Genomic DNA, 22,956 nt, shown 5'->3' with positions numbered 1-22,956 from the left:
CGTGAGTGGGAAGCGCTCATTTTGCTTGCAAAATCTCTGCTTTTGAAAACATTTTAAAACATTCAATTGTTTCAATAGTAAAACTATTTTGCCAACAATGAAAGTTTTATAGCAAATTGCTGAATAATTTTCGAATCGAATGGAACCAAAATCGTGCCGATTCGATTTGAGGGAAGGAAGATATAAGCGATTGACGGATGACGCAATATTCCAGGGCCTTCGGCCCGGGTTTTTTGGAATGACACCCCAGTACCTTCGACAAAGACGTAAGTCTACGTCAATACGAAACTGGTTAACCTCCAGACAGCAGAATTCACTGAAAAATTCGGGCTGGTCCTTTTTGGCCGGGAAATAATAATTCTCTCTCCAAAACCTCACCGCTTTCATTAACAACAGAACAAAATTGACAAAATGTTCGCTTCGCAACCCAGAGTTTGCTGCGATTTGTTTGGCGGGTTTTAAAAATCACGCTGTCAAACGGCGGGGTTTAAAAGTGATTGTTTATGTCTTTGAGATTAGTTTACGTGAAGAATAGTTTGTACGTGTTAAAAAGCAAACTAGAAAGCATCTGGCAACACTGCGCAACTCCGACAAACCCTTGCGGTGCCGCTGCAACAACAACACTCGCCTCCTTCGTGACAGCACTTTTTGACAGCTCGCGGCAGACATTATCCGTGGTGTGTGCACATTCTCCAGCTTTTGCGGCGTGAAAAACTATTCATAAAAGCAAACGTAAGTCCCAATTTTCAATAGTTATTGGCATTTTTTTGAGTGTTTGAGGTGCGGCTGCTAAAATACGCTGAATTAAGTTTTTTTTAGACTGAATTCAGCCTTCTTTACTATCGTGCCTTGGTGCACCTTTGGTTACATAATTTTCTTCTTTTCTCCCGGAATTTTTACCCTCGACAGAAAAATGTCCTTCGCACTGAGAAGCACCGCCCGCTTGGCCAGCTCGGTCCGACCGGCCCTGCGTGCCATGCAGTCGCGCGGCTACGCCGACGAGATGGCCTTCACGCTGGCCGCCGCCAACAAGGTCTTCTACGATTCCGCCAACATCCGGCAGGTGGACGTTCCGTCGTTCAGCGGTGCCTTCGGTATTCTGCCCAAGCACGTCCCCACCCTCGGTAAGGTTCCTTGTAATTGGACTCGGGTTGGTTATTAATTGTTTCCATTCTGATTCCAGCTGTCCTGAAGCCGGGTGTTGTGACCGTGTACGAGCAGGACGGTGCCGTCAAGAAGGTGTTTGTTTCCAGCGGCACCATCACCGTGAACGAGGACTCTTCCGTGCAGGTGTTGGCCGAGGAAGCCCACCCGGTTGAGGATCTGGATGCCGGTGCGTGCCGCGAGCTCCTGTCCGGCGCCCAGAACAAACTGTCGTCGGCGTCCACTGATGTGGTACGGCAATCCGGAATTTCCCCGTAAATTTTGAAATCTAAGTGATTATTTTGTTTTCATTCCAAACAGGAACGTGCCGAGGCTGGAATCGCCGTTGAAGTGGCCGAGGCTCTCGTCAAGGCTGCTGAATAAGGTGCGAGCAGAACACCATCCTGCCGGAGAATCCGTTTCTGGCACCCGATTGTCCTTACGTTTAGGTTCAAGTGCGAGATCAGTGTTCAGTGATCTTTCATTTCATAGAGAGTACAGAAAGTCGAAAAAATTCTTCAAAAGTCACGGCCGTTGAAGTGAAGTGACTAATAAATTCAAGCAGTGTACAATTAATCGGGAATCGGTTTCTTCAGTGCGTGTGTGAAAGAAAACTCCCTTTTTTATAACAGCCAGCCAACAAGGTAAGTACAATTTATTATTCTAAACGCGTTCCAACGAGAGCGGATAGCTCGTTTTGTATGAAGTCGAGTGCAACAAGAACCCAATCATGTCCAGCTTGATCAGCGTCATGTACAGGAAGCCAACGGTAAGCAGCAGTTTGCACACGAAATCCAGCACGCGCAGTCTCCGCTGGTGGGCCAGCGCCTTTGGGATGTCTTCGTCCTTTTGTTTCAGCAGGTATCGCCGCGCGCCTAGGATGCAGTTGCGGAAGTACAGCGTGATGTCAAACTCGACAAAGTCTCGGTAGTAGAAGTCTTTGCTGAAAGAGGAGGGCATTTGCATTAGTTGTAGAGGTGTTCATTATCGCGAGCTACGATTCTAGAGTTTTGAAATGTGCTTCTTGACCGCGAGTACATGAAGTATCCAAAACACGACGTTAAGATTGTCATTGGCGACTTAAACGCTCAAGTCGGCTAGGAGAAGTTTAGACCGTTTATTGGGAGGTTCAGCGTCCACCAGCAGACGAACGAGAACAACCTGCGACTCATCGATTTCGCTACCTCCCGAAACATGGCCATACGTAGTACCTTCTTCCAGCACAGCCTCCTCTACAAGTACACCTGGAGATCACCAAACGAAACGGAGACGCAAATCGACCACGTTCTCATCGATGGTCGGCACTTCTCGGACATAACCGACGTCAGAACCTACCGTGGCGCGGCCATAGACTCGACCACTACCGTCCGTCGCCCGCAGCGGTATAATCTGGAGTGTTTCAAGGATCCTGAGGTCGCTACCCAGTACGCGCGGGAACTCGAAACTGCGTTGCCTGACGAGGGTGAGCTTGCCGAAGCCCCTCTCGAGACCTGCCATATAGAAGCAGCCATCAACGCAGCGGCATCGAGCGCCATCAGGTACGTGGACCGAGTTCGACGGAACGGCTGGTTCGACGAGGAATGTCAGGCGATTTGGGACAAGAAGAAAGCAGCGCGGGACAAGTGGCTGCTGCACAACACCCGTGGGAACAAGGAGTCGTACAAACAGTTGCGAAGACAGCAAACCCATCTCTTCCGGGATAAGAAGCGCCGCCTGGAAGAGTTGGAGTGCCAGGACATGGAACAGCTGTATCGCAGCCTGAAACGCATGAATGTAGCATTTCCATTCGAGCAGTTTTTGCTTTTTTCTACAATGTATTCCTTATGGGCGAACTGTCATTTCTACCACTTGAATCCGGTGCTCTTTTACCCTATTATAGATTTCCCGCACGGGTGATGTGGAAACTTATTTCCAACGTTGTTCGGTAGCTTTATCAGCCCGTCGCCGGGCCGGATGAGAAAATCCCATCTCTAGAGCAACATTTGAAAAGGGCGTATAAGCATTTTGACAGCTGCAACTATTTTGCAAATTTCCAGGCAATAGGCAACTATTTTACAAAACCCATAGCACATCGGTAGAACTTGAGATTCAAAAATAGGGATTTATACAGTGCTGCCTCTAGCGGTGGAGAGCTCCAACTTTTATAACAGATTTTATAATAGATTTAACCGAGGGGTTGATCAACAGCACGATTTTTTCTCAAGCCTGAGCAAATAACTCGAAACACAACTTTAGAACCCCTTGACTGATAGAAACTGGAATAAACTGTTATACACATAAAAGAAAACAACATCGTAGCTGGCCATGCAAAAAAACAATTTTCTAATGTTTACAAATGTCCGTCCATCGTCAGGAACCATTTTCGTTCATATTCTATTGCGTCGTAAAAGAAACGGATTTCATAAAAAAATCTGATAAAAATGTTTAGTGTGAACATCACTTGATCGAGAACCGGGAAGTGCTATCTAAATGGATTATTTTCCGGTGGTTGGATTTGTTACGAGCATTATTTTTATGAATCTTGATTTTGTACAAAGAATACATAAGTTGAACTGAAATAATCATTACGCTTGAAAGCTACGGTAGTTATTTGAAAACGAGTGGTTCAATGAAGCAATTTTAAATGTGCCTTCAAGTGATCACTTCTGTTGTCTTAGTTGATGTCACCAGGCCAAGTTTTTTTTAACTTTCAATCTGTACTCTTGTTAAGATGGTTGTTTATGGAAGACGCAAAACGCAAAACGCTTAACTCCTGGGATGACCAGTTTAACGGAAACACATTTTCACTCAATTTTTAGTTGATAAAAAGGTGCAAATCGTGATGAGCTTGTTTGTTTTGATTCGTTGCCACGAATGTCAGTCTAACTGGTATACATTTTCTTTTATGAGATCGTAGTGTGCTGAGAAATCATCTAGGACAAATTTATCGTAGAACACTAATGAACTGATTTCTCGTCACACTTTTTGAGCAGAAATTTGTTCAGAGTTCCACGGATGTGCCCATAGTGTTAAATGGTAGCAGGGGAGGTCAGCTATTGTTTCACTCTTCAAATTTTGAGAAAAAAAAATACCTGAAGCTTGAGAAATAGCAAAAATGCTTAAACCTTTTCAAGCTTGAATTTTCAAAAAAATATTATTGATGGGAAAATGATTCTTATAACCATAAGAAAATAATAGCATATTTTTGATTTTTTGGCCATATATGACCCATCAGGCATAAAAGGGTTCCCAGTAAACTCAATCCGAATTCTGAAACGGAATCTTATTAGAATCGTATACAAATTCCGTTTCAAACGCAACAACCGGTTCCGTGTTCGAACCGGTTGTTGCGTTTGAAACGGAATTTGTATACGATTCTAATTAGATTCCGTTTCAGAATTCGGAATGATTTGACTGGGTTAAACTGTCAAAATGCTTATCCGCCCTTTTCACGTGTTGCTCCAAATCTCAAGATACAGATTTTCGTATGTTTACCCTGACTGAAAAGTCCGTCGGACGTCCGTCGTTTGTCGTCCGTGCAATCGTACGACGTCGCTCGACAATGTCGTGCGACTTTCGCACGAATGTCATACGTTTTTGCACCAAAATGTCGTATTTGTCGTGCGATCGATGATCGAAATTGTACGACATTGTCGTACGACATTCGACCGACGTCGCACGGTTTTGTTATTTAGAATGTCGTGCTATTGTCGTGTGCTGTCATTTCGGATTTTGGGTTATTTTGCAGTTGAAAAAACTGTTGTTTTGTTTTATTGATTTTTTTATTCCAGCTGTCAAAATTTCACAAAATATTTATTGTACACTTAATTTCACTTGCGTATCGCCGATTCTTCCCCAACTTGGCTTCCTTCTGGATTTGCCTTGACCGCAGCTTCCGGCGTGGGTGTTGGTGTTCTTCTGAGGCGGCCGTGGCAGCATCTTGGTCGTGTTGACTTTTGTTCCTCGACGAGCTGATCAAAACCCGGATGCGACGCCTTGGCGACGATCTTGGATCTCCGACGGATTGATGTTTACCGGAGTACGAGGAAACGTGGGTTTTGTGGAGTACGAGTACGAAAAAACGGGACTGCTTCCGTGGATTCTACGGAAGCCACGAGTGACCACACGGGAACGCATTCCGGTTTCCGGCAGAATCAGATTGTTGCCTGAAAAAAATATATCATCAATCAACAATTGGCAAGAATTTATAAATTAAATTCAGATTTCAATAATAATAATAATTATAAAATTTCAATTCAATAAAATTTCAAATATGTTTTTTTGAACTATGAAAGAAAAACTAAATTTATGAACTTTCAAAATTTAAACATTTAAAAAAGAATTATAAATAATAGATGCCTAGATAGATGATAGATTTAAATTTAAGATTATTGCAATTAGTTTTGAAATCCGAGAATATTATTATTTGAAAATTGTACCTGATTTAAGAATGCTAAAAGAATCTCAAATTCTAAAATTCTAAAATTCTAAAATTCTTAAATTTTAAAATTTTAAAATGCTAAAATTCTAAAATTCTAAAATACTAAAATTCTAAAATTCTAAAATTTTAAAATTCTATAATTCTGAAATTCTTAAAAATTTTAAGTTCCGAAATTCGAAATTTTTAAAAATGAAAATTTTCTGAATTATAAAATTTTCGAATTTTAGGGTGCCTCAATACCAAAATCATTTATTTCAATTCGTGATATTTTTAAAATTTTGACTTTGTAAAATCCTTGAAAACTTTCAAAAGTTAGAAGATTTTTTTACTATTTAAAAATTTTTAAAACTTTTAAATATAAAAAAAAAACAATTTTTAAAACTTAAAACAAAACTTGAACTTGTATTTTTTTTAAATTTTGTAATATTTTTTTTTTATTTTAGTTTGTTAAAGTTTTTTTTAAATTTGTATTTTATTGAAAATTTAAAAAAAAAATAAGATCTAAAAAATCATTTTTTTTTATTTTTAAAATTTTAAGAAACATATTAAGTTTTCAAATGCGTAATTAAAAAAAAAAGATCTTTGAAATTTTAGAATTTAAAAATATAAATTATTTCAATTTTAGAATTTACAGAATTTACAATTTTTTAATTTTAGAACTCATAATTTTTTGAATATTAGAATTCAAAATTCCAACTCGTGCGTCCAACGTTTTGGGAATTCAAGAACTTTATAATGTTAGATTTTTTGTATTTATAAATTGAAGAATTTTAGTACTTAAGAATTAAGGAATTTTAGTGTTTAAGTTTTTGTCAATTAAAAAAAATCTTATTTTTGAATTTCAAATTTTTTCAAAAATATTTGAAAACTTTGAGAATTTGAAGAATTAATAAATTCTAGAATTTAAGAAAAGAATACTAACAATTTGCACAATATCAAGAAATTCAATAAATTTAGAATTTTCGAATTCTCACATTTTTAAGTTCTGAAATGCTAGAATTTTACAACTTTACAATTTCAGCTTTTAAGTTTTTTAAAAATTTTAGTATTTTTCATTTTTTTATTTTTCAGTTTGGAATTATTGGATTGAAAAGTTGAGAATTTGTTTTGTTACATTCATCCTATTTTTAATTTCGATCGTCCAATCGCACTTCCAGCACACCTCCATCGTTTCTAAAACATGACTCACCAGTTCCATTAGGTATGCGTCGCAACATCCCGCGGACGGTAAAACACCAAACACCAACCGCTTCCACGATCGCACACTGGTTCCTTCCCGTCCCGTCTTCCGGAATGGCCCGCCGAGTAAACCATATTTCCCGTCCTCCTCCTCCTCCGCCACGAAGACCGAAATCTGGAATACAAGATTTGGTCACTCGCCCACTCCGGCCGGAACTTTCCGGCAGAAAAAGTAATTGAACCTAGTAAACAACTTACCTATTAACTGTCCAAAATCCTCCAAAAGCCTAAAAGCAACAACAACTGGTTCGACTCGGTTGCAATCAAGTCCGAACAAGATCAACAGAAGAGAACTGTCAAACTGTTTGCGTCGACGATAATCGACGTCGAATTGAAGGTAAATTGATTGAAAAAACCATGTCGAGCATGTCGAGTGTTTGTCGTCCGTTTGTCGTCCTTTCGACCAATCTATATCAAAACGGTAAAATCACAACCGTGCGACAACTCGTACGACGTGCGACATTTTTCAAACAGGGTACGTACCCATTTGTATGATTATTGTGCAAAATTAATTGAAGACTTCAATGAAACAACTAATAATGCAAATTGCTTCCTTTGACAAAAGGAATGTGTGAACAAAGTTTCATCCCAATGAGAAAAATACATAGGAAAGTCGATTTGCGTAAACATAGCGAATTACTCAAATGTAAATCGATTGTTAACTATGATTTTACAAAATTCTCAATGAATACTTCTGAGTTTAGTAATCTTTTCTTTTTTTTCTTACTTTAGATATTTAGATATTCGGAATGTTGAAAATTTGGTCGGTTAAATATTACCTCTATTTTGAGTAATATTTCCTTAAAAAATGTGTGAAAATTTGAACCTAATGAATAATCAATCAGAATCTGTCACCATTTCCTGATGAATTTTACCATCATTTTTTCTGTGTATGTCTCATATGTTTGGCAGGTTAAGCACTCGCTTCTAACTCCATCCAATTTGCTTATTTTTAAACAACTTATTTTGTAAAACTGTTGATAGAAGCTTCCATGCTCACTTCCTATTGCTGAGCTATTAACATTCGATTTCAGCTGAAAACGCTTTGAACGAGCTGTAATAGAACCTCAAAGTGCTGATATGGCAACATTAGTTGCACGATGGAGTAGTTCTTCCCCTACTTACTTGTCATTCGGTTGAATCTCGGACGCCAGTCTGATAAAGTTTGTATTCTTAAAATCCCAATTGTTCAAAATAAAGTACTCCAGGGCAACGTTTGCAGTGTACACTTTCCGCTGTAATTTTGCGAGGCTGCAATAAATTCAAAAATAATCATAAAATATTCTTGGATACCATAATCATAACCCATACAATGGCCTCTGGCCAGTCAGCTTGAACAGCATGTCGATCAGTATCGCCGGCAGAATGTGGTACAGCATCACCTGGATAAAGTTGCGGATGCGAATCTGGGTGATTCCACCTCCCGGCGCCCACAGGCTGGAATCCAGCGGGATCTCACTGTTGAGTGCTTTGCCCATTTCGACGATCTGCGACATGGTCGAGTTGCGCAGATTGGAAATGCAGCAGTTGTACACCGGAAGTTGGGGCGATTCCGGCGAGAACGAGGTGCTGGAAGTGAGATATAAATTATAACATAAACTGAGTGATTTGTTTCCTTGTGCAGCTGTTTTGAATAAGTTTGTGGTCCGCTGAACTTAAAAGAAATAATTCAACAGCTAAAAACTGATTCGGTTAAGCTTCTTAGAATGTTTAAATGTAATTCTACTACTAACTTGTTGCGCCCTATATTGATGGAAAAGACATCAACAGAGCACATTTTAGTTGAATTAAAAATTCAAATTTAACGCAACCGATCAAAGTTCGTAAAGTATAACTTTTGCCAAGGATTTATTTTTATTTATTTGCTTTGGTGTCATCGGGTCTAGGTCATGAACGTTAAGAAAATGCAAGTCACTCGGAAACTCAAAACATGCTTGCTCTGTAAAGAAAAGATGTTTTTTTTTTCACTTTCATCTTAATGTTAATAACACAGTTGCACAAATTTTAATTACCGTATGTTAACAATGAAATTGCCCATTTACGCTCAGGCATTGTTACAATTAAAAAAGTCCCATGTCATGCGCCGCTATTCGGTGCTGTAATGTAATGTAGTAATAATTAATGAATAGCAATGACCTCGCGCGTAAGGGAAGTTAGCAGCGTGCTAACGTTCGTGCGTGATTGAGCTTATGCCGGGTTATGTAAGTGTGACTGATTCGATCTTTTTCTATTGACGTTGACGAGCTGACGGGAAGATAAATTTGTATTTATTTGTTTGGGATGCACTCCAAATATTGTCTGAGAACAAAGCAATTTTCTTATTTGCGATCATCAAATGTATTTTCTACACATAGAATTATAATTTATATAATTAAGTCACGCTCTCGGTCACGCTATATGTGGAATCTTCTAACGACATACTTTTTATACATTTTCTTTATACATCCTTTGGCTACTATTAAAATGTAGAATGCGGTTAATGTAACGCAGTAGGCCTGGCCGTTTTAATTTTTGCTACACATTTTCTGGGCTACTTGGACGTCTTGCAATCATTAATATTGACAATAAAGGACTTGGGCCGTAATCTTCGGACTGGCTAAGCTTGTGTTTGATTAGATTAGATTAAGAGTTTGTTAATTTTTAATCTTAAGTGTGTTAAGGAGGTATTGGAATACGGCAAACAAACAAACTCGCACATTTTGAAGTTTGCAGGTTTGTCTACGTTGTTTGTTCGCCAACATTTGTTTGCAGAAATGTCAGCTTGCATACATTTTGTCTTGTTTGCGAGTTTGGCAAACTGTCAAACGCGAAAAAGTGCAAGTTTGTTTGCCGTAATCTAATAGCTCCTGCAGAATTTGAGAACTTTTTAATTTTAGAGCTTTAGATTTTTTGTCAATGTTGAAGCTTAAAAAAAAGAGCTTAAGTTTTTTTGAATTTGTAGCCGATAAGTTTTATAATCTAAGAATGGTTTATTTCAGAATTGAAAAAATACAATATTAGAACATAGAAAAATATTATTTTGGAATCTTAAAAGAATTCAGAGTCTAGAATTTAATATTTTCTGTAGTTAAGAATTGGGTTTTAAAAATTTTAGAAATAAAAAAGCTATTCAAGAAATAAGTATGATTTAAGAAAAAACAACTTTAAAGTCTTGAATTTATTAATTTTAGTATTTAAGAATCATAGAATTTTAAGAACTAATGATCTTAGGAATTCTAAAATTTAAGCAGTTTCAAATTTTAGTTAAAAATCCACTCTCTCATTTAAATCCCGAATGTGAATAGCACATAGCTCAAAAGTTGGCTGTTTCTGTACACCTTTTTTTCATAGAGGGATTATCTATTTGAAATCAGCAAGTTTAGTTAAGTACTTCAAAAGTTATGCTTAAAAAACGATTTTGGCGTATGTCCGGAAGATGGTGAAAAGGGTGGTTTTTGCAAGAAAATTATATTATACATTTTTAGAAAGGTATTAAAACTACCTTTCCAATGAGCCCAAAACATTGAAGATCTGACAACCCTATCAAAAGTTATTAGCACTTAAGTGTTATTTGAACACTTTTTGGAGGCCGGATCTGGGTCCATCATGCGATCTATCGTTAGCAGGGTTACCAGGTCTGAAGAGTAAAAAATCTGGCAAAAAATCTGGGAAAAATCTGGCAAGCCACTTTTCTCAAAGTAAAAAGTAATTTTTTGTTCAAAAACTGTGTATTTTAACTTTTTATACATTATAGCTTCACAAAATAAAAAAAAAATACGTCAATAAAACAATGTGAGGAAGAAATAGAAAGTTATTTTTTTTCTAATTGGCGCTCAAAAAATCTGGCAATGCCAGATTTATCTGGCAACCTGGCATCCCTGATCGTTAGTTAGATAATCAAAAGACCTTTCAAATGAGCCTAAGACATCGAGGATCTGACAACCCTATCAAAAGTTATTAGCACTTAAGTGTTATTTATACACTTTTTGGAGGCCTGATTTCAGATATTGTGATAAAAATATTCTCTGAATCTTCCTTCGAACTATCGTTGGATAGGTTTTTTTTTATCAGACCTTGCCGATGAGCCAGAAATATTGAAGGTCTGCGAACCCCTGAGTAATAAAGTTGATTTGTTAAACATGTTAAGGGGGAATGTTGCTATTTTTACTGAATGTATTGACTTTATGAATGTGAGGAAGGCACCAACCACCTAAAGGTGGATTAAGTAACGTTTTTGTTTATAAAAATAGAATCACAAAGGGGTTGGGGCGATGGTTAATTGTCATTAATTGGCATTTTTTCACAATTTGTTAAACTTATTCGGAAATCGAAATGGTGAAAAAAATGTTTACAGTCTTACCAACTTTTAACCTGGGAGATGAATAGAAGGACTCAAAAGCGGAACCGTTTCTGAGCTGTCAGAGTGGAACCATTTTGTTGTTCGCCATAAGCATCAAGTATTGTAATCATTCATTGTAAAAAAGCAGTTTTGGTTTGTTGATATTTTGAAGGGATGTGAATATTGTAAAGGATGTGATTCCTGCTGGCCAATTCCCTTGCCAGTGCCATCTTCCAAAACAAATCAACAAAATTGTTTGCATGTTTTATTGCATTAAATTAAAAAATATATGAAGAGTCTGAAGAGCTAGTCGTTAAACAATTTTCAGCAGCCGGCCGTGTAGTATTACTTAAAATTTAATAAAATATTGCCAAATAATTGTACCCTCATACTTTATACACGCAGATGAAAAAAACACTTTCTTTTTCGCTGTGCTGTATCAGCATAGCCATAGTCTGATACAAACTATTCTTTCCCGTAATTTCGTTGCCGGCCAGCGGGTATTTAATTGAAGAAGAAAAAACACAAATAAATCAAACAATACCCAATTTACTATTGAGGTTGGAGGATATGATAAATGATAAGTTTATGATAAATGGACAAAGATGTAAAAAAGATGGAAAAAGAGTAAATGTGAAAAATGCTCCAACCACTAACACGAGGATTGAATATTTTCAAATCAATAGACACATTGAAAAGAGCTAACTTTTTTTTAACTAAAATCTTAGATTAACCTTAAGTTAGCACCTTCCACAAACCATGCAATTGTGAATTTGTGTTGCACTAATTGTGTTAAATAAATTTAGTCGGAAACTTAATAGCAGAACAGGTTTTAATCTAGAAAACAAAAAAAATAGCATTTAAATTCAACTTGTAACAACTGGATATGAAGTTGGATTGGTTTTGTGGAACGCATTTGTTCAATGTCGCCCTTCAGAAAGAAAACGATAAAGATTTTATTACCAAGGGTAAGGGCGTCCAGACAGTGCATTTTTAGCCTTTTGTAGCGTAACATTCGTAAACCAGTTTGTCGAAAATGATTCAACGACTAGCGTGACCTCGAACCCGAACCACGTGGTCAACGAAAGGGAAAGGAATCTGTTGTTACCGCCCCTCGACGGATAAGTCACTTATCAACAGATGATCATGCACTGCTAATTACTGTCATTTTTCCCTCCAGCACATCATTGCAACTGATCGATTACCTTTGTTCAACGGCGGTGCCCTTCTTCCACGCCGCCACGATCATCGCCTTGATGCACACGTCAACGGGCGTAAAATCGGCGACATTGTTTGGATCGCAGTACATGGTGCGGCAGATTCCGATGCCACACCCGACCAGCAAACCGACCGGACCGTTGAAGTTGTCCATCCAGCCGGGGATGGGATCCTTCATGGTGGAAATGACGATCGACGGCCGGAACAGGATCAACGGCAGCTTGTCCTTGTAGTCGTTGACGATCTGCTCGGCCAGGGACTTGGTGAAGACGTACGTGTTGGGCAGGAAGCCCATGTACATGGGCGCCAGGACATCCAGCGTTTCTTCGTCAAATTGTTCCGCGATTCGGATCGTTTCCTGCCAATCGGCGTACGGCGGGTAGATCTGCGAGGGAAAGGGGGGTTGGTTTGAAGGTTTGTCGACTTCGCTGTAAGCCCGTTACCATTTCCTCGATCTCGTAGCGATCCGGGTTGGAGTAGGTCGTTGATACGTGCATTATTACGCTCAGGTTTTTCAGCGATTGCCCAAACCGGAAAACTTCCCTAGATCCGCGAGTGTTCAAAAGGATGGCATCCTTTAGCGGGTCGTCGAACCGTACACTGGCGGCCACGTGGAAGACCACCGAAACGTTGCACATCATCTGTAGATCGTCGGTGGACAGGCCTAGTCCAAGTAACATGACATCCCCCTTTACCGGAATTATCTTGTCCAGCATTTCCGGTGCTTCTTTGCGGAGTTTTTCGAACAGCTAAATCGAATACACGATGATCACGATCTGGAGGTTTCACAATGCAACTCGATCCTCAGTACTTACCGGCAAATTGTGCATTTCCTTAACCCGCTCCCAAACACTTTTCTGCTTCTTTTCCCTCAACAGAACGAATATTTTGTTCACTCCCTTGCACGATCGCAGCAGCTTCTCGATCAACACCCGCCCCATAAAGCCCGTTCCGCCCGTAATAAAGATGTCCTTGCCGGAGTAAAACTCCGGAATCGACGGTTTGCTCGGGTCATAGTTTTCCTCCACCGGCAGCAGCCCGATCGGATGGTTCGAAAAGCTATTCATTGCGCACTTTTGAGCAGAACAGCATGCACAGGTCGTCCTATCGCTCTGCGATCAAACGCGTAACTGACTAACGATCGCGCCGAAGTTTCGTGGAACGCGCGACGCAACAGGTAAACGAATAATTAAGGGCCGTGATTCTCACTCTCTTCGATCAACAGGTAATGTGGGAACCACTCAAACTCACAAAACAACAACTAGTCTAGAATGTGTGGACGTATCCGGGGCAGGAGGGATCGATAGCGTAAAAATGTCTGAAATCAATAAGAGCGGGAAGGGAAGGGAAATTCTTTGACTTGTATCGATTATGCAGTTTTCTAAACGCCTACATGGGAAGCAACTTGTTTTGCATTTTTTATGTAAAATAGTCTTTTGACAAAGAACTTTGTCTTAGGGCTCTATACAAGGGTAGCAATCCAGATTTTTCGCGAAGCGAAATGTAACGCGTAGAAGCAAATTTTCGAAAAAAGTGCAAGATTTCAAACGATTGTATCTTTTTTCCCTCTCGACCAATTTGAACGTTTTACCCACCAAACGAAAGGGAAGACTTACTTAATGATCTTAAAACATGTTTATTACAGTACTTATTTATTTAAGTACTTAAAAGTTAACATAAAACTACTAAAGAATAGCGAACGCTGATTGGTCAAGCGCAACCTTTCCCGAACACATTAATCAGATTCAAGTATCTAGCACTTAGCAAATTTTGCCTTGCCTCCTCCTTCCGTGGAACTGTCACGCGAGAATGTAGCACCATGGTTGCAACATGCCGTGCGATACTATTTAAGTTAGCACTTAGCCTCAGACAAATTCAGTGCCTACCGAGGTTTCATCCGAAGCGGACGTGTTGGTTGTTTAAATGCTCACACATACATAATTTTCGGATCGTCGACGAGCCAACAAAACTCGGCTCGGTCGGTCCTGAAAAGTCATTCTATTGCTGGACGTCGACGAGAACACATCAGAAGCAGATGGCCTGGTGGCCCGGTAGCAGACGGCCTGGAGGTCTGGGAGCAGATGGCTTGGAGGCAAGGACCAGCTAAGACATGGTAGTCGCGGGAGTCGATCATTGGAACTGGCCACCACCTGGACTGGAGTGGCGGAGGCCCCAGGGATGTTCCGATGGGGGACATTTTCCAGACCGTAAGAGTTGGGGCAATATGGGTATCAAACTTTATGGTTTTTGCTACTGGACATGAAATTTGACATTTCGGCAGTAGTGGCCACAATCCGGAGTGGCCGGAAGCCCCGCGGATGTTCCGATGGGGGGACATTTGTCGGACCGTAAGAGTTGGGGCAATATGGGTATCAAACTTTATGGTTTTTGATACTGGACATGAAATTTGCCATTTCGGCAGTAGTGGCCATAAACCGGAGTGGCCGGAGGCCCCGGGGATGTTCCGATGGGGGGACATTTGCCGAACCATCAGAGTAGGGGCAATATGGGTATCAAACTTTATGGTTTTTGATACTGGATATGAAATTTGACATTTCGGCAGTAGTGGCCACAATCCGGAGTGGCCGGAGGCCTCGGATGTTCCGATGGGGGGACATTTTCCGGACCGTAAGAGTTGGGGCAATATGGGTATCAAACTTTATGGTTTTTGATACTGGACATGAAATTTGCCATTTCGGCAGTAGTGGCCATAAACCGGAGTGGCCGGAGGCCCCGGGGATGTTCCGATGGGGGGACATTTGCCGAACCATCAGAGTAGGGGCAATATGGGTGTCAAACTTTATGGTTTTTGATACTGGATATGAAATTTGACATTTCGGCAGTAGTGGTCACAATCTGGAGTGGCCGGAGGCCCCGGGGATGTTCCGATGGGGGGACATTTGCCGAACCATAAGAGTAGGAGCAATATGGGTGTCAAACTTTATGGTTTTTGATACTGGATATGAAATTTGACATTTCGGCAGTAGTGGCCACAATCCGGAGTGGCCGGAGGCCCCGCGGATGTTCCGATGGGGGGACATTTGCCGGACCATAAGAGTTGGGGTAATATGGGTATCAAACCTTATGGTTTTTGATACTGGACATGAAATTTGACATTTCGGCAGTAGTGGCCACAATCCGGAGTGGCCGGAGGCCCCGAGGATGTTCTGATGGGAGGACATATGCCGAACCATAAGAGTAGGGGCAATATGGGTATCAAACTTTATGGTTTTTGATACTGAATATGTAATTTGCCATTTCGGCAGTAGTGGCCATAAACCGGAGTGGCCGGAGGCCCCGGGGATGTTCCGATGGGGGGACATTTGGCGGACTATAAGAGTTGGGGTAATATGGGTATCAAACATTATGGTTTTTGATACTGGACATGAAATTTGACATTTCGGCAGTAGTGGCCACAATCCGGAGTGCCGGAGGCCCAGGGATGTTCCGATGGGGGGGACATTTTCCGGACCGTAAGAGTTGGGGCAATATGGGTATCAAACTTTATGGTTTTTGATACTGGACATGAAATTTGACATTTCGGCAGTAGTGGCCACAATCCGGAGTGGCCGGAGGCCCCGGGGATGTTCCGATGGGGGGACATTTGCCGAACCGTAAGAGTTGGGACAATATGGGTATCAAACTTTATGGTTTTTGATATTGGACATGAAATTTGACATTTCGGCAGTAGTGGCCACAATCCGGAGTGGCCGGAGGCCCCGCGGATGTTCCGATGGGAGGACATATGCCGAACCATAAGAGTAGGGGCAATATGGGTATCAAACTTTATGGTTTTTGATACTGGATATGAAATTTGACATTTCGGCAGTAGTGGCCACAATCCGGAGTGGCCGGAGGCCCCGAGGATGTTCTGATGGGAGGACATATGCCGAACCATAAGAGTAGGGGCAATATGGGTATCAAACTTTATGGTTTTTGATACTGAATATGTAATTTGCCATTTCGGCAGTAGTGGCCATAAACCGGAGTGGCCGGAGGCCCCGCGGATGTTCCGATGGGAGGACATATGCCGAACCATAAGAGTAGGGGCAATATGGGTATCAAACTTTATGGTTTTTGATACTGGATATGAAATTTGACATTTCGGCAGTAGTGGCCACAATCCGGAGTGGCCGGAGGCCCCGAGGATGTTCTGATGGGAGGACATATGCCGAACCATAAGAGTAGGGGCAATGTGGGTATCAAACTTTATGGTTTTTGATACCGAATATGTAATTTGCCATTTCGGCAGTAGTGGCCCCGGGGATGTTCCGATGGGGGGACATTTGCCGAACCATCAGAGTAGGGGCAATATGGGTATCAAACATTATGGTTTTTGATACTGGATATGAAATTTGACATTTCGGCAGTAGTGCCCACAATCCGGAGTGGCCGGAGGCCCCACGGATGTTCCGATTGGGGGACATTTTCCAGACCGTAAGAGTTGGGGCAATATGGGTATCAAACTATATGGTTTTGATACTGAATGTGAAATTTGACATTTCGGCAGTAGTGGTCACAATCCGGGTGGCCGGAGGCCCGGGGATGTTCCGATGGGGACATTTGGCGGACTATAAGAGTTGGGGTAATATGGGTATCAAACATTATGGTTTTTGATACTGGACATGAAATTTGACATTTCGGCAGTAGTGGCCACAATCCGGAGTGGCCGGAGGCCCCGGGGATGTTCCGATGGGGGGACATTTGCCGGACCGTAAGAGTTGGGGCAATATGGGTATCAAACTTTATGGTTTTTGATACTAGACATGAAATTTGACATTTCGGCAGTAGTGGCCACAATCCGGAGTGGCCGGAGGCCCCGGGGATGTTCCGATGGGGGGACATTTGCCGGACCGTAAGAGTTGGGACAATATGGGTATCAAACTTTATGGTTTTTGATACTGGATATTGAATTTGACATTTCGGCAGTAGTGGCCACAATCCGGAGTGGCCGGAGGCCGAGGATGTTCCGATGGGGGACATTTGCCGAACCATAAGAGTAGAGGCAATATGGGTATCAAACTTTATGGTTTTGATACTGGATATGAAATTTGACATTTCGGCAGTAGTGGCCACAATCAGGAGTGGCCGGAGGCTGGGGATGTTCCGAGGGGGGGGACATTTGCCGAACCATAAAAGTAGGGGCAATATGGGTATCAAACTTTATGATTTTTGATACTGGATATGAAATTTGACATTTCAGCAGCAGTGGCCACAAACCGAAGTGGCCGGAGGCCCCGGGGATGTTCCGATGGGAGGACATTTGCTGAACCATAAGAGTTGAGGCAATATGGGTATCAAAATTTATGATTTTTGATACTAGATATGAAATTTGACATTTCAGCAGAAGTGGCCACAATCCGAAGTGGCCGGAGGCCACGGTGATGTTCCGATGGGGGGACATTTGCTGAACCATAAGAGTAGGGGCAAAATGGGTATCAATTTTTATGGTAATTATGAATCTAGTGAATCTTGGGAAATTTGGACCAGACAATGTAATCGAAAATTTCAACAACCATCTTGCAAAGTTCTTTGTCATACTGATCATGTGTAACATAACCACCTGCACCTTTTATTAGAGATAAAAACAACTACGGAACGGAACGTTTTTATACTTCGTAATAAAAGAAGAACACAATAGCTTCACTAAACCATAATGGATACTCTTGGGTACGTTGGATAGTTATAGGTCATCCAGGAACTCCTGAAAGTGATAACCTGATGATCTTCCTGATCAACGGGGGTCTACATGGGTGTATTACCAAGGGTTTAACTTAAGGTAACTTTAGGGGACAACGATGTATATTCTGCAGCTTGTTGGAATGTTTTGAGTTATCCAGAAAATCAGAAAGTCATGGCCTGGGTGTCACTTAAACCAGGCCATTACTTAAGGGAGTTCATTGAGTCGTGGTTCATTGAAGTTACCTGAAGCTGTAACGATGGTTAATTCACTCATATAAACCGCAGTTGATCATGTAGATATCCAGGCAATTACTTCCGGGTGTTCCTAGGTGATCCATAACAATCCAACTGTAGTAGGCCATGCTAACTACCAGCACTCACAGCACAGTTCGTTCCCGGCCAGCCAACACGCCGGACGGAATAAACAGTTTTCTCAGTAACAAACTGTCTTTCACTGTAGCCTAGCAACAGCTACAACATTTGGCGACGAGGAAAAGATTTTTTTTCCTTGAGCTTTCTCGAAGTTTTTTTCAAGCCCCCCAGGAAAATGTCCGACGTGGATCTTAGGCAAATTATCCTCAGACTGGACGCGCTTCTTGTAAAGCAGAACCTGATGTTGGAGAAATTTCAAGTTTCGCCAAGTTCCGAACCTGCCAACAACGAGCCCCAGGAGGAAGCACACATCTCTGTGTCTAGCGCACCGGAGAACCACGCTACGGAAAAGCGCCACCGTGTGGCCTACCTCAAGCAGGTCGTGGACTGAAGCAGAAGAAGAAGCACATCCGCATCGCGCTCAACGGGACGACCGTACCGATGCAGCTGAATACTGCTTCCGACACCACGCTATGTGGCATGAATCCGGATCAACACCACGAATCACTTGGACGCTGCAACACAGTTCAGCTGCGTGCCGAGAATCTGGAAGCATCAACGGAACCGCTTGGACATAGCACTCGCACACACAATCCGCAAGACAACGAGGCCGTCATCGCTTCAGATCAACACATCGATCTGGCCGTCTCATGTCCAACCTACGACTATCACCATGCGGAGCCTGCCGACAGTGTTCCCGAACCGGATCATCGTCCGTCGCCGGCATCGAGCGACGCCATCAAGCTTGCCGACATCAGTTCCTGCGCCAACGCCGGTCATATGGATGCTTATCCTTCGTGGTGATTATTGCATTCGATCGTAATATTTCGATCGTAATTTCTCGACTCACGATCGAGATTTCTCGATCGTAATATTACGATCGTAATTTCTCGATGGTAAGTCGTAATATGTCGATGGTAAGTCGTAATTTGTCGATAGTAGATTGAGATCATTCGATCGTAATTTCTCGATCTACCATTGACAAATTACGACTAACGATCGAGAAAATCTCGATACGTGTTTTTTTAAATTCAAGTATTCAAAATTTGATTTTTTTAAAGTTTCAAAAAAATTAAAAATTTAGCTTCAAAAATTTATGAAGTTTCAAAAATTTCAAAAATTTAAAAAAATTCAAAAAATTTAAAACTTTCAAAATTTTTTAAAATTTTAAATTTTTTAAAAAATTCAAAAAAAATTCAAAAATTTCAAAGATTTCAGAAATTGAATTTGAAAAATTCAAAAATTACAAAAATTTCACAAAAATTCAAAACATACCTACAGTATGTAAAAAAGTATTTACATTGGGCACTTTGCACATTTGTGATGAAACATATAAACAATTAAAATTTTGACAGAAACCTAGTACTACGTTTTGTTCAGAAACTCATGCCAAACATTTTGCTACAAAAAGCTCATGAAAAGATGTTTTCTATAAAAAGTTATATAACAAATACTATTACAAAAATAAAAAAGGTGCAAAAAAAGTTTGTACACCTTTCGAAAAATTAACATTAATAATGTTATTTGTTGACAAATCACCATAAATCCAGTCTCCCAACTCCAAATAGGCATCCTTGACTGATTAAAAAAATAATTTGGATTGAATATAAAGTTTACAAACTACTTAGTATAAAAGTTTATATAACTCTGGAAATTCTATATAAAACTTATTTAAACTTAATTTTGCAAACTTTTAATTCAACTAAATGTCAATATATTACCATAGAATTGCTAAATAAACATTTTGGAGTAGGAATAACACCGTTTTGGGGTCTTTGTATCGATAGAATACATTTTTCGTTGGAATTTCGTACCAACCCGGAATTACGTCGTCGGAAAATCCGCCGGCATCCGAACCAGTCCACAATTCACAAGTCAACCTATGTGGAATCGGAAAGGGCATAAAATTTCCGATCTTTTGATACCCATACATCCAGGTTTTCTATAAAACCCACGTTTTTAAATACCTAAGCAAAAACGTTGTTATGGTTTCGTTTGAGCAACCTGCCAAAAATGTATGGAATTTCGTAATTTTTGTTCTCGTGGATCAAACTTACTTTTTGCCCAGGTATTTAAAAACGTAGGTTTTAAAGAAAACCTAGATGTATGAGTATCAAAAGATCGGAAATTTTATGCCCTTTCCGATTCCACATAGGTTGACTTGTGAATCGTGGACCGGTTCGGATGCCGGCAGATTTTCTTACGACGTAATTCCGGGTTGGTACGAAATTCCAACGAAAAATCTATTCTATCGATACTAATACCCCCAAAACGGTGTTATACCCACTCCAAAATGTTTATTTAGCAATTCTATTTTATATATTGACATTTAGTTAAATTGTATGTTTGCAAAATTAAGTTTAGATAAGTTTTATATAGAATTTCAAGAGTTATGTAATCTTTTATACTAAGTAATTAGTAAACTTTATATTCAATCCAAATTATTTTTTCAATTAGTCAAGGATGCCTATTTCAAGTTGGGAGGCTGAATTTATGGTGATTTGTCAACAATTAACATTATTAATGTTAATTTTTCGAAAGGTGTACAAACTTTTGCACCTTTTTATTTTGTAATAGTATTTTTATATAACTTTTATAGAAATCATCTTTTCATGAGCTTTTGTAGCAAAATGTTTGGCATGAGTTTCTGAACAAACGTAGTACTAGGTTTCTGTCAAAATTTTAATTGTTTACATGTTTCATCACAAAATGTGCATAGTGGTGTAAATACTTTTTTTACATACTGTACATAAAAATTTAAAAAATTTCAAAATAATCAAAAATTTCGCAAAGAATTTTTTTAATTTTTTTTTGAAATTTTAAAAAATTAAAATTTTTGAAATTTTTAAAATTTTTAAAATTTTTGAAATTTTTAAAATTTTTGAAATTTTTGAAATTTTTGAAATTTTTGAAATTTTTGAAATTTTTAAAATCTTTGAAATTTTTAAAATTTTTAAAATTTTTGAAATTTTTGAAATTTTTGAAATTTTTGAAATTTTTGAAATTTTTGAAATTTTTGAAATTTTGAAATTTTGAAATTTTGAAATTTTGAAATTTTGAAATTTTGAAATTTTGAAATTTTAAATTTTTGAATTTTGAAATTTTGAAATTTTTAAATTTTAAAATTTTGAAATTTTAAAATTTTTGAATTTTGAAATTTTGAAATTTTGAAATTTTTGAAATTTTTGAAATTTTTAAAAAATTTAAAATTTTTGAAATTTTTAAAAATTTAAAATTTTTGAAATTTTTGAAATTTGTGAAATTTTTGAAATTTTTGAAATTTTTGAAATTTTTGAAATTTTTGAAATTTTTGAAATTTTTGAAATTTTTGAAATTTTTAAAATTTTTGAAATTTTTAAAATTTTTGAAATTTTTAAAATTTTTGAAATTTTTGAAATTTTGGATTTTTTTTTAAATGTTCCGTTTAAATTAAAAAAAATATTCATAAAATGGTATTACATATTACGATCGCAATTTCTCGATCCACGATCGAGATTTCTCAACAGTAAAATTACGATCGTAATTTCTCGATGGTAAGTCGTAATTTGTCGATGGTAGATCGAGATTTGTCGATGGTAAGTCGTAATCTTACTATCGAGAAATCTCGATCGTGAGTCGAAAATTACGATCGTAATATTACGATCGAATGCAATAATCACCACGTAAATTATTGAATACGAGTTTCGAACCCATATCGAGATTTTCTCGATCGTCGGTCGTAATTTGTCGATGGAAGATCGAGAAATTACGATCGAATGATCTCAATCTACTATCGACAAATTACGACTTACCATCGACAAATTACGATCGAAATATTACGATCGAGAAATCTCGATTGTGAGTCGAGAAATTACGATCGAATGCAATAATCACCACGTAAATCTGTCAATCAGGATATGCACTGCATGTTTATATTAATTATATTATTTGAGATGCTAACTTTCCGAACTTTGATTCCAGACGCTGACCAGACCGTGCGCGGTGCTTTTGCAACGTCTGCCGGCACACAAACTTCAGGAAGGCCTGCCTCAATGCATCGTGCTGCTAGAGCGCGTAAATCCGGCACCGCTGAAGCCGTTTCCTTTGAATTTCCAATCAAATCTTGCATTTTCTACCTTCCATCACAGCATCCTGCCGTGGGTGATCTACGCGTGATGGTGACTTTGCCAAGTTGGAGATAATGGATAAACATGAGATGCTGGAGGAGCTTCTTTACAACAAAGCAGAAGCCCGTAAGCTCGCATGCTTGGTCTGAACACCCCGACGCAGTTCAGATTTCAGTTAATCGTATCGTGGTATGATAGTTGTATTACAGTTAAAGGCGAAAAAGAACCTAAAAATAATAACGAGAATATAACAAACCAGATTTTCGTTTTTCTCCTAAATATTTAGGTTATGATTTGGAATAAGGACCTTATTCAAAGTGCCACCCGACAAGTGTGCCGCTGGTGCCGCTGTAACAACACGGTCTCTTTAAACGATGACGTCACCATCCGTCATTGCTGCCAGCAATGATGTAAACAAAAACATAAAACCGCCGGGCTCGTGATACCTTTGACTTTGT

The 22,956-nt window shown here is 39.4% G+C and overlaps 2 protein-coding genes across 2 annotated transcripts; one reads left to right on the top strand and one right to left on the bottom strand.

Moving 5' to 3' along the window:
- The first annotated feature begins 599 nt into the window (after nt 1-599).
- On the top strand, nt 600-1,726 carry LOC6044995 (ATP synthase subunit delta, mitochondrial). Its single transcript, XM_001862384.2, has 4 exons — nt 600-732; nt 910-1,124; nt 1,184-1,395; nt 1,465-1,726. The coding sequence occupies exons 2-4, from the start codon at nt 914-916 to the stop codon at nt 1,525-1,527; spliced, it is 486 nt and encodes a 161-aa protein (XP_001862419.2). The 5' UTR covers nt 600-732; nt 910-913; the 3' UTR covers nt 1,528-1,726.
- Nucleotides 1,727-1,762: 36 nt separating this feature from the next.
- LOC6044993 (putative fatty acyl-CoA reductase CG5065) lies at nt 1,763-13,494 on the bottom strand. The gene is made up of 6 exons (XM_001862382.2): nt 13,154-13,494; nt 12,782-13,087; nt 12,326-12,723; nt 8,114-8,371; nt 7,928-8,053; nt 1,763-2,086 (listed from the first exon to the last, which is right to left on the bottom strand). The coding sequence occupies exons 1-6, from the start codon at nt 13,403-13,405 to the stop codon at nt 1,807-1,809; spliced, it is 1,620 nt and encodes a 539-aa protein (XP_001862417.2). The 5' UTR covers nt 13,406-13,494; the 3' UTR covers nt 1,763-1,806.
- Nucleotides 13,495-22,956: the final 9,462 nt, after the last annotated feature.

This window comes from Culex quinquefasciatus, chromosome 1, assembly GCF_015732765.1.
Source record: "Culex quinquefasciatus strain JHB chromosome 1, VPISU_Cqui_1.0_pri_paternal, whole genome shotgun sequence".
Classification (NCBI taxonomy): Eukaryota; Metazoa; Arthropoda; class Insecta; order Diptera; family Culicidae; genus Culex; species Culex quinquefasciatus.
The sequence above is the reverse complement of the archived record's forward strand: the minus strand, read 5'-3'. Positions and strand labels throughout refer to the sequence as shown.

Coding starts and splice junctions, on each gene's coding strand:
- LOC6044995 (XM_001862384.2), top strand. CDS start 914: ATGTCCTTCGCACTGAGAAGCACCGCCCGCTTGGCCAGCTCGGTCCGA. Junction 1,125..1,183: donor CAAGCACGTCCCCACCCTCG/GTAAGGTTCCTT, acceptor TTCTGATTCCAG/CTGTCCTGAAGCCGGGTGTT. Junction 1,396..1,464: donor CGTCGGCGTCCACTGATGTG/GTACGGCAATCC, acceptor CATTCCAAACAG/GAACGTGCCGAGGCTGGAAT.
- LOC6044993 (XM_001862382.2), bottom strand. CDS start 13,405: ATGAATAGCTTTTCGAACCATCCGATCGGGCTGCTGCCGGTGGAGGAA. Junction 13,088..13,153: donor AGGAAATGCACAATTTGCCG/GTAAGTACTGAG, acceptor TATTCGATTTAG/CTGTTCGAAAAACTCCGCAA. Junction 12,724..12,781: donor GCTACGAGATCGAGGAAATG/GTAACGGGCTTA, acceptor TTTCCCTCGCAG/ATCTACCCGCCGTACGCCGA.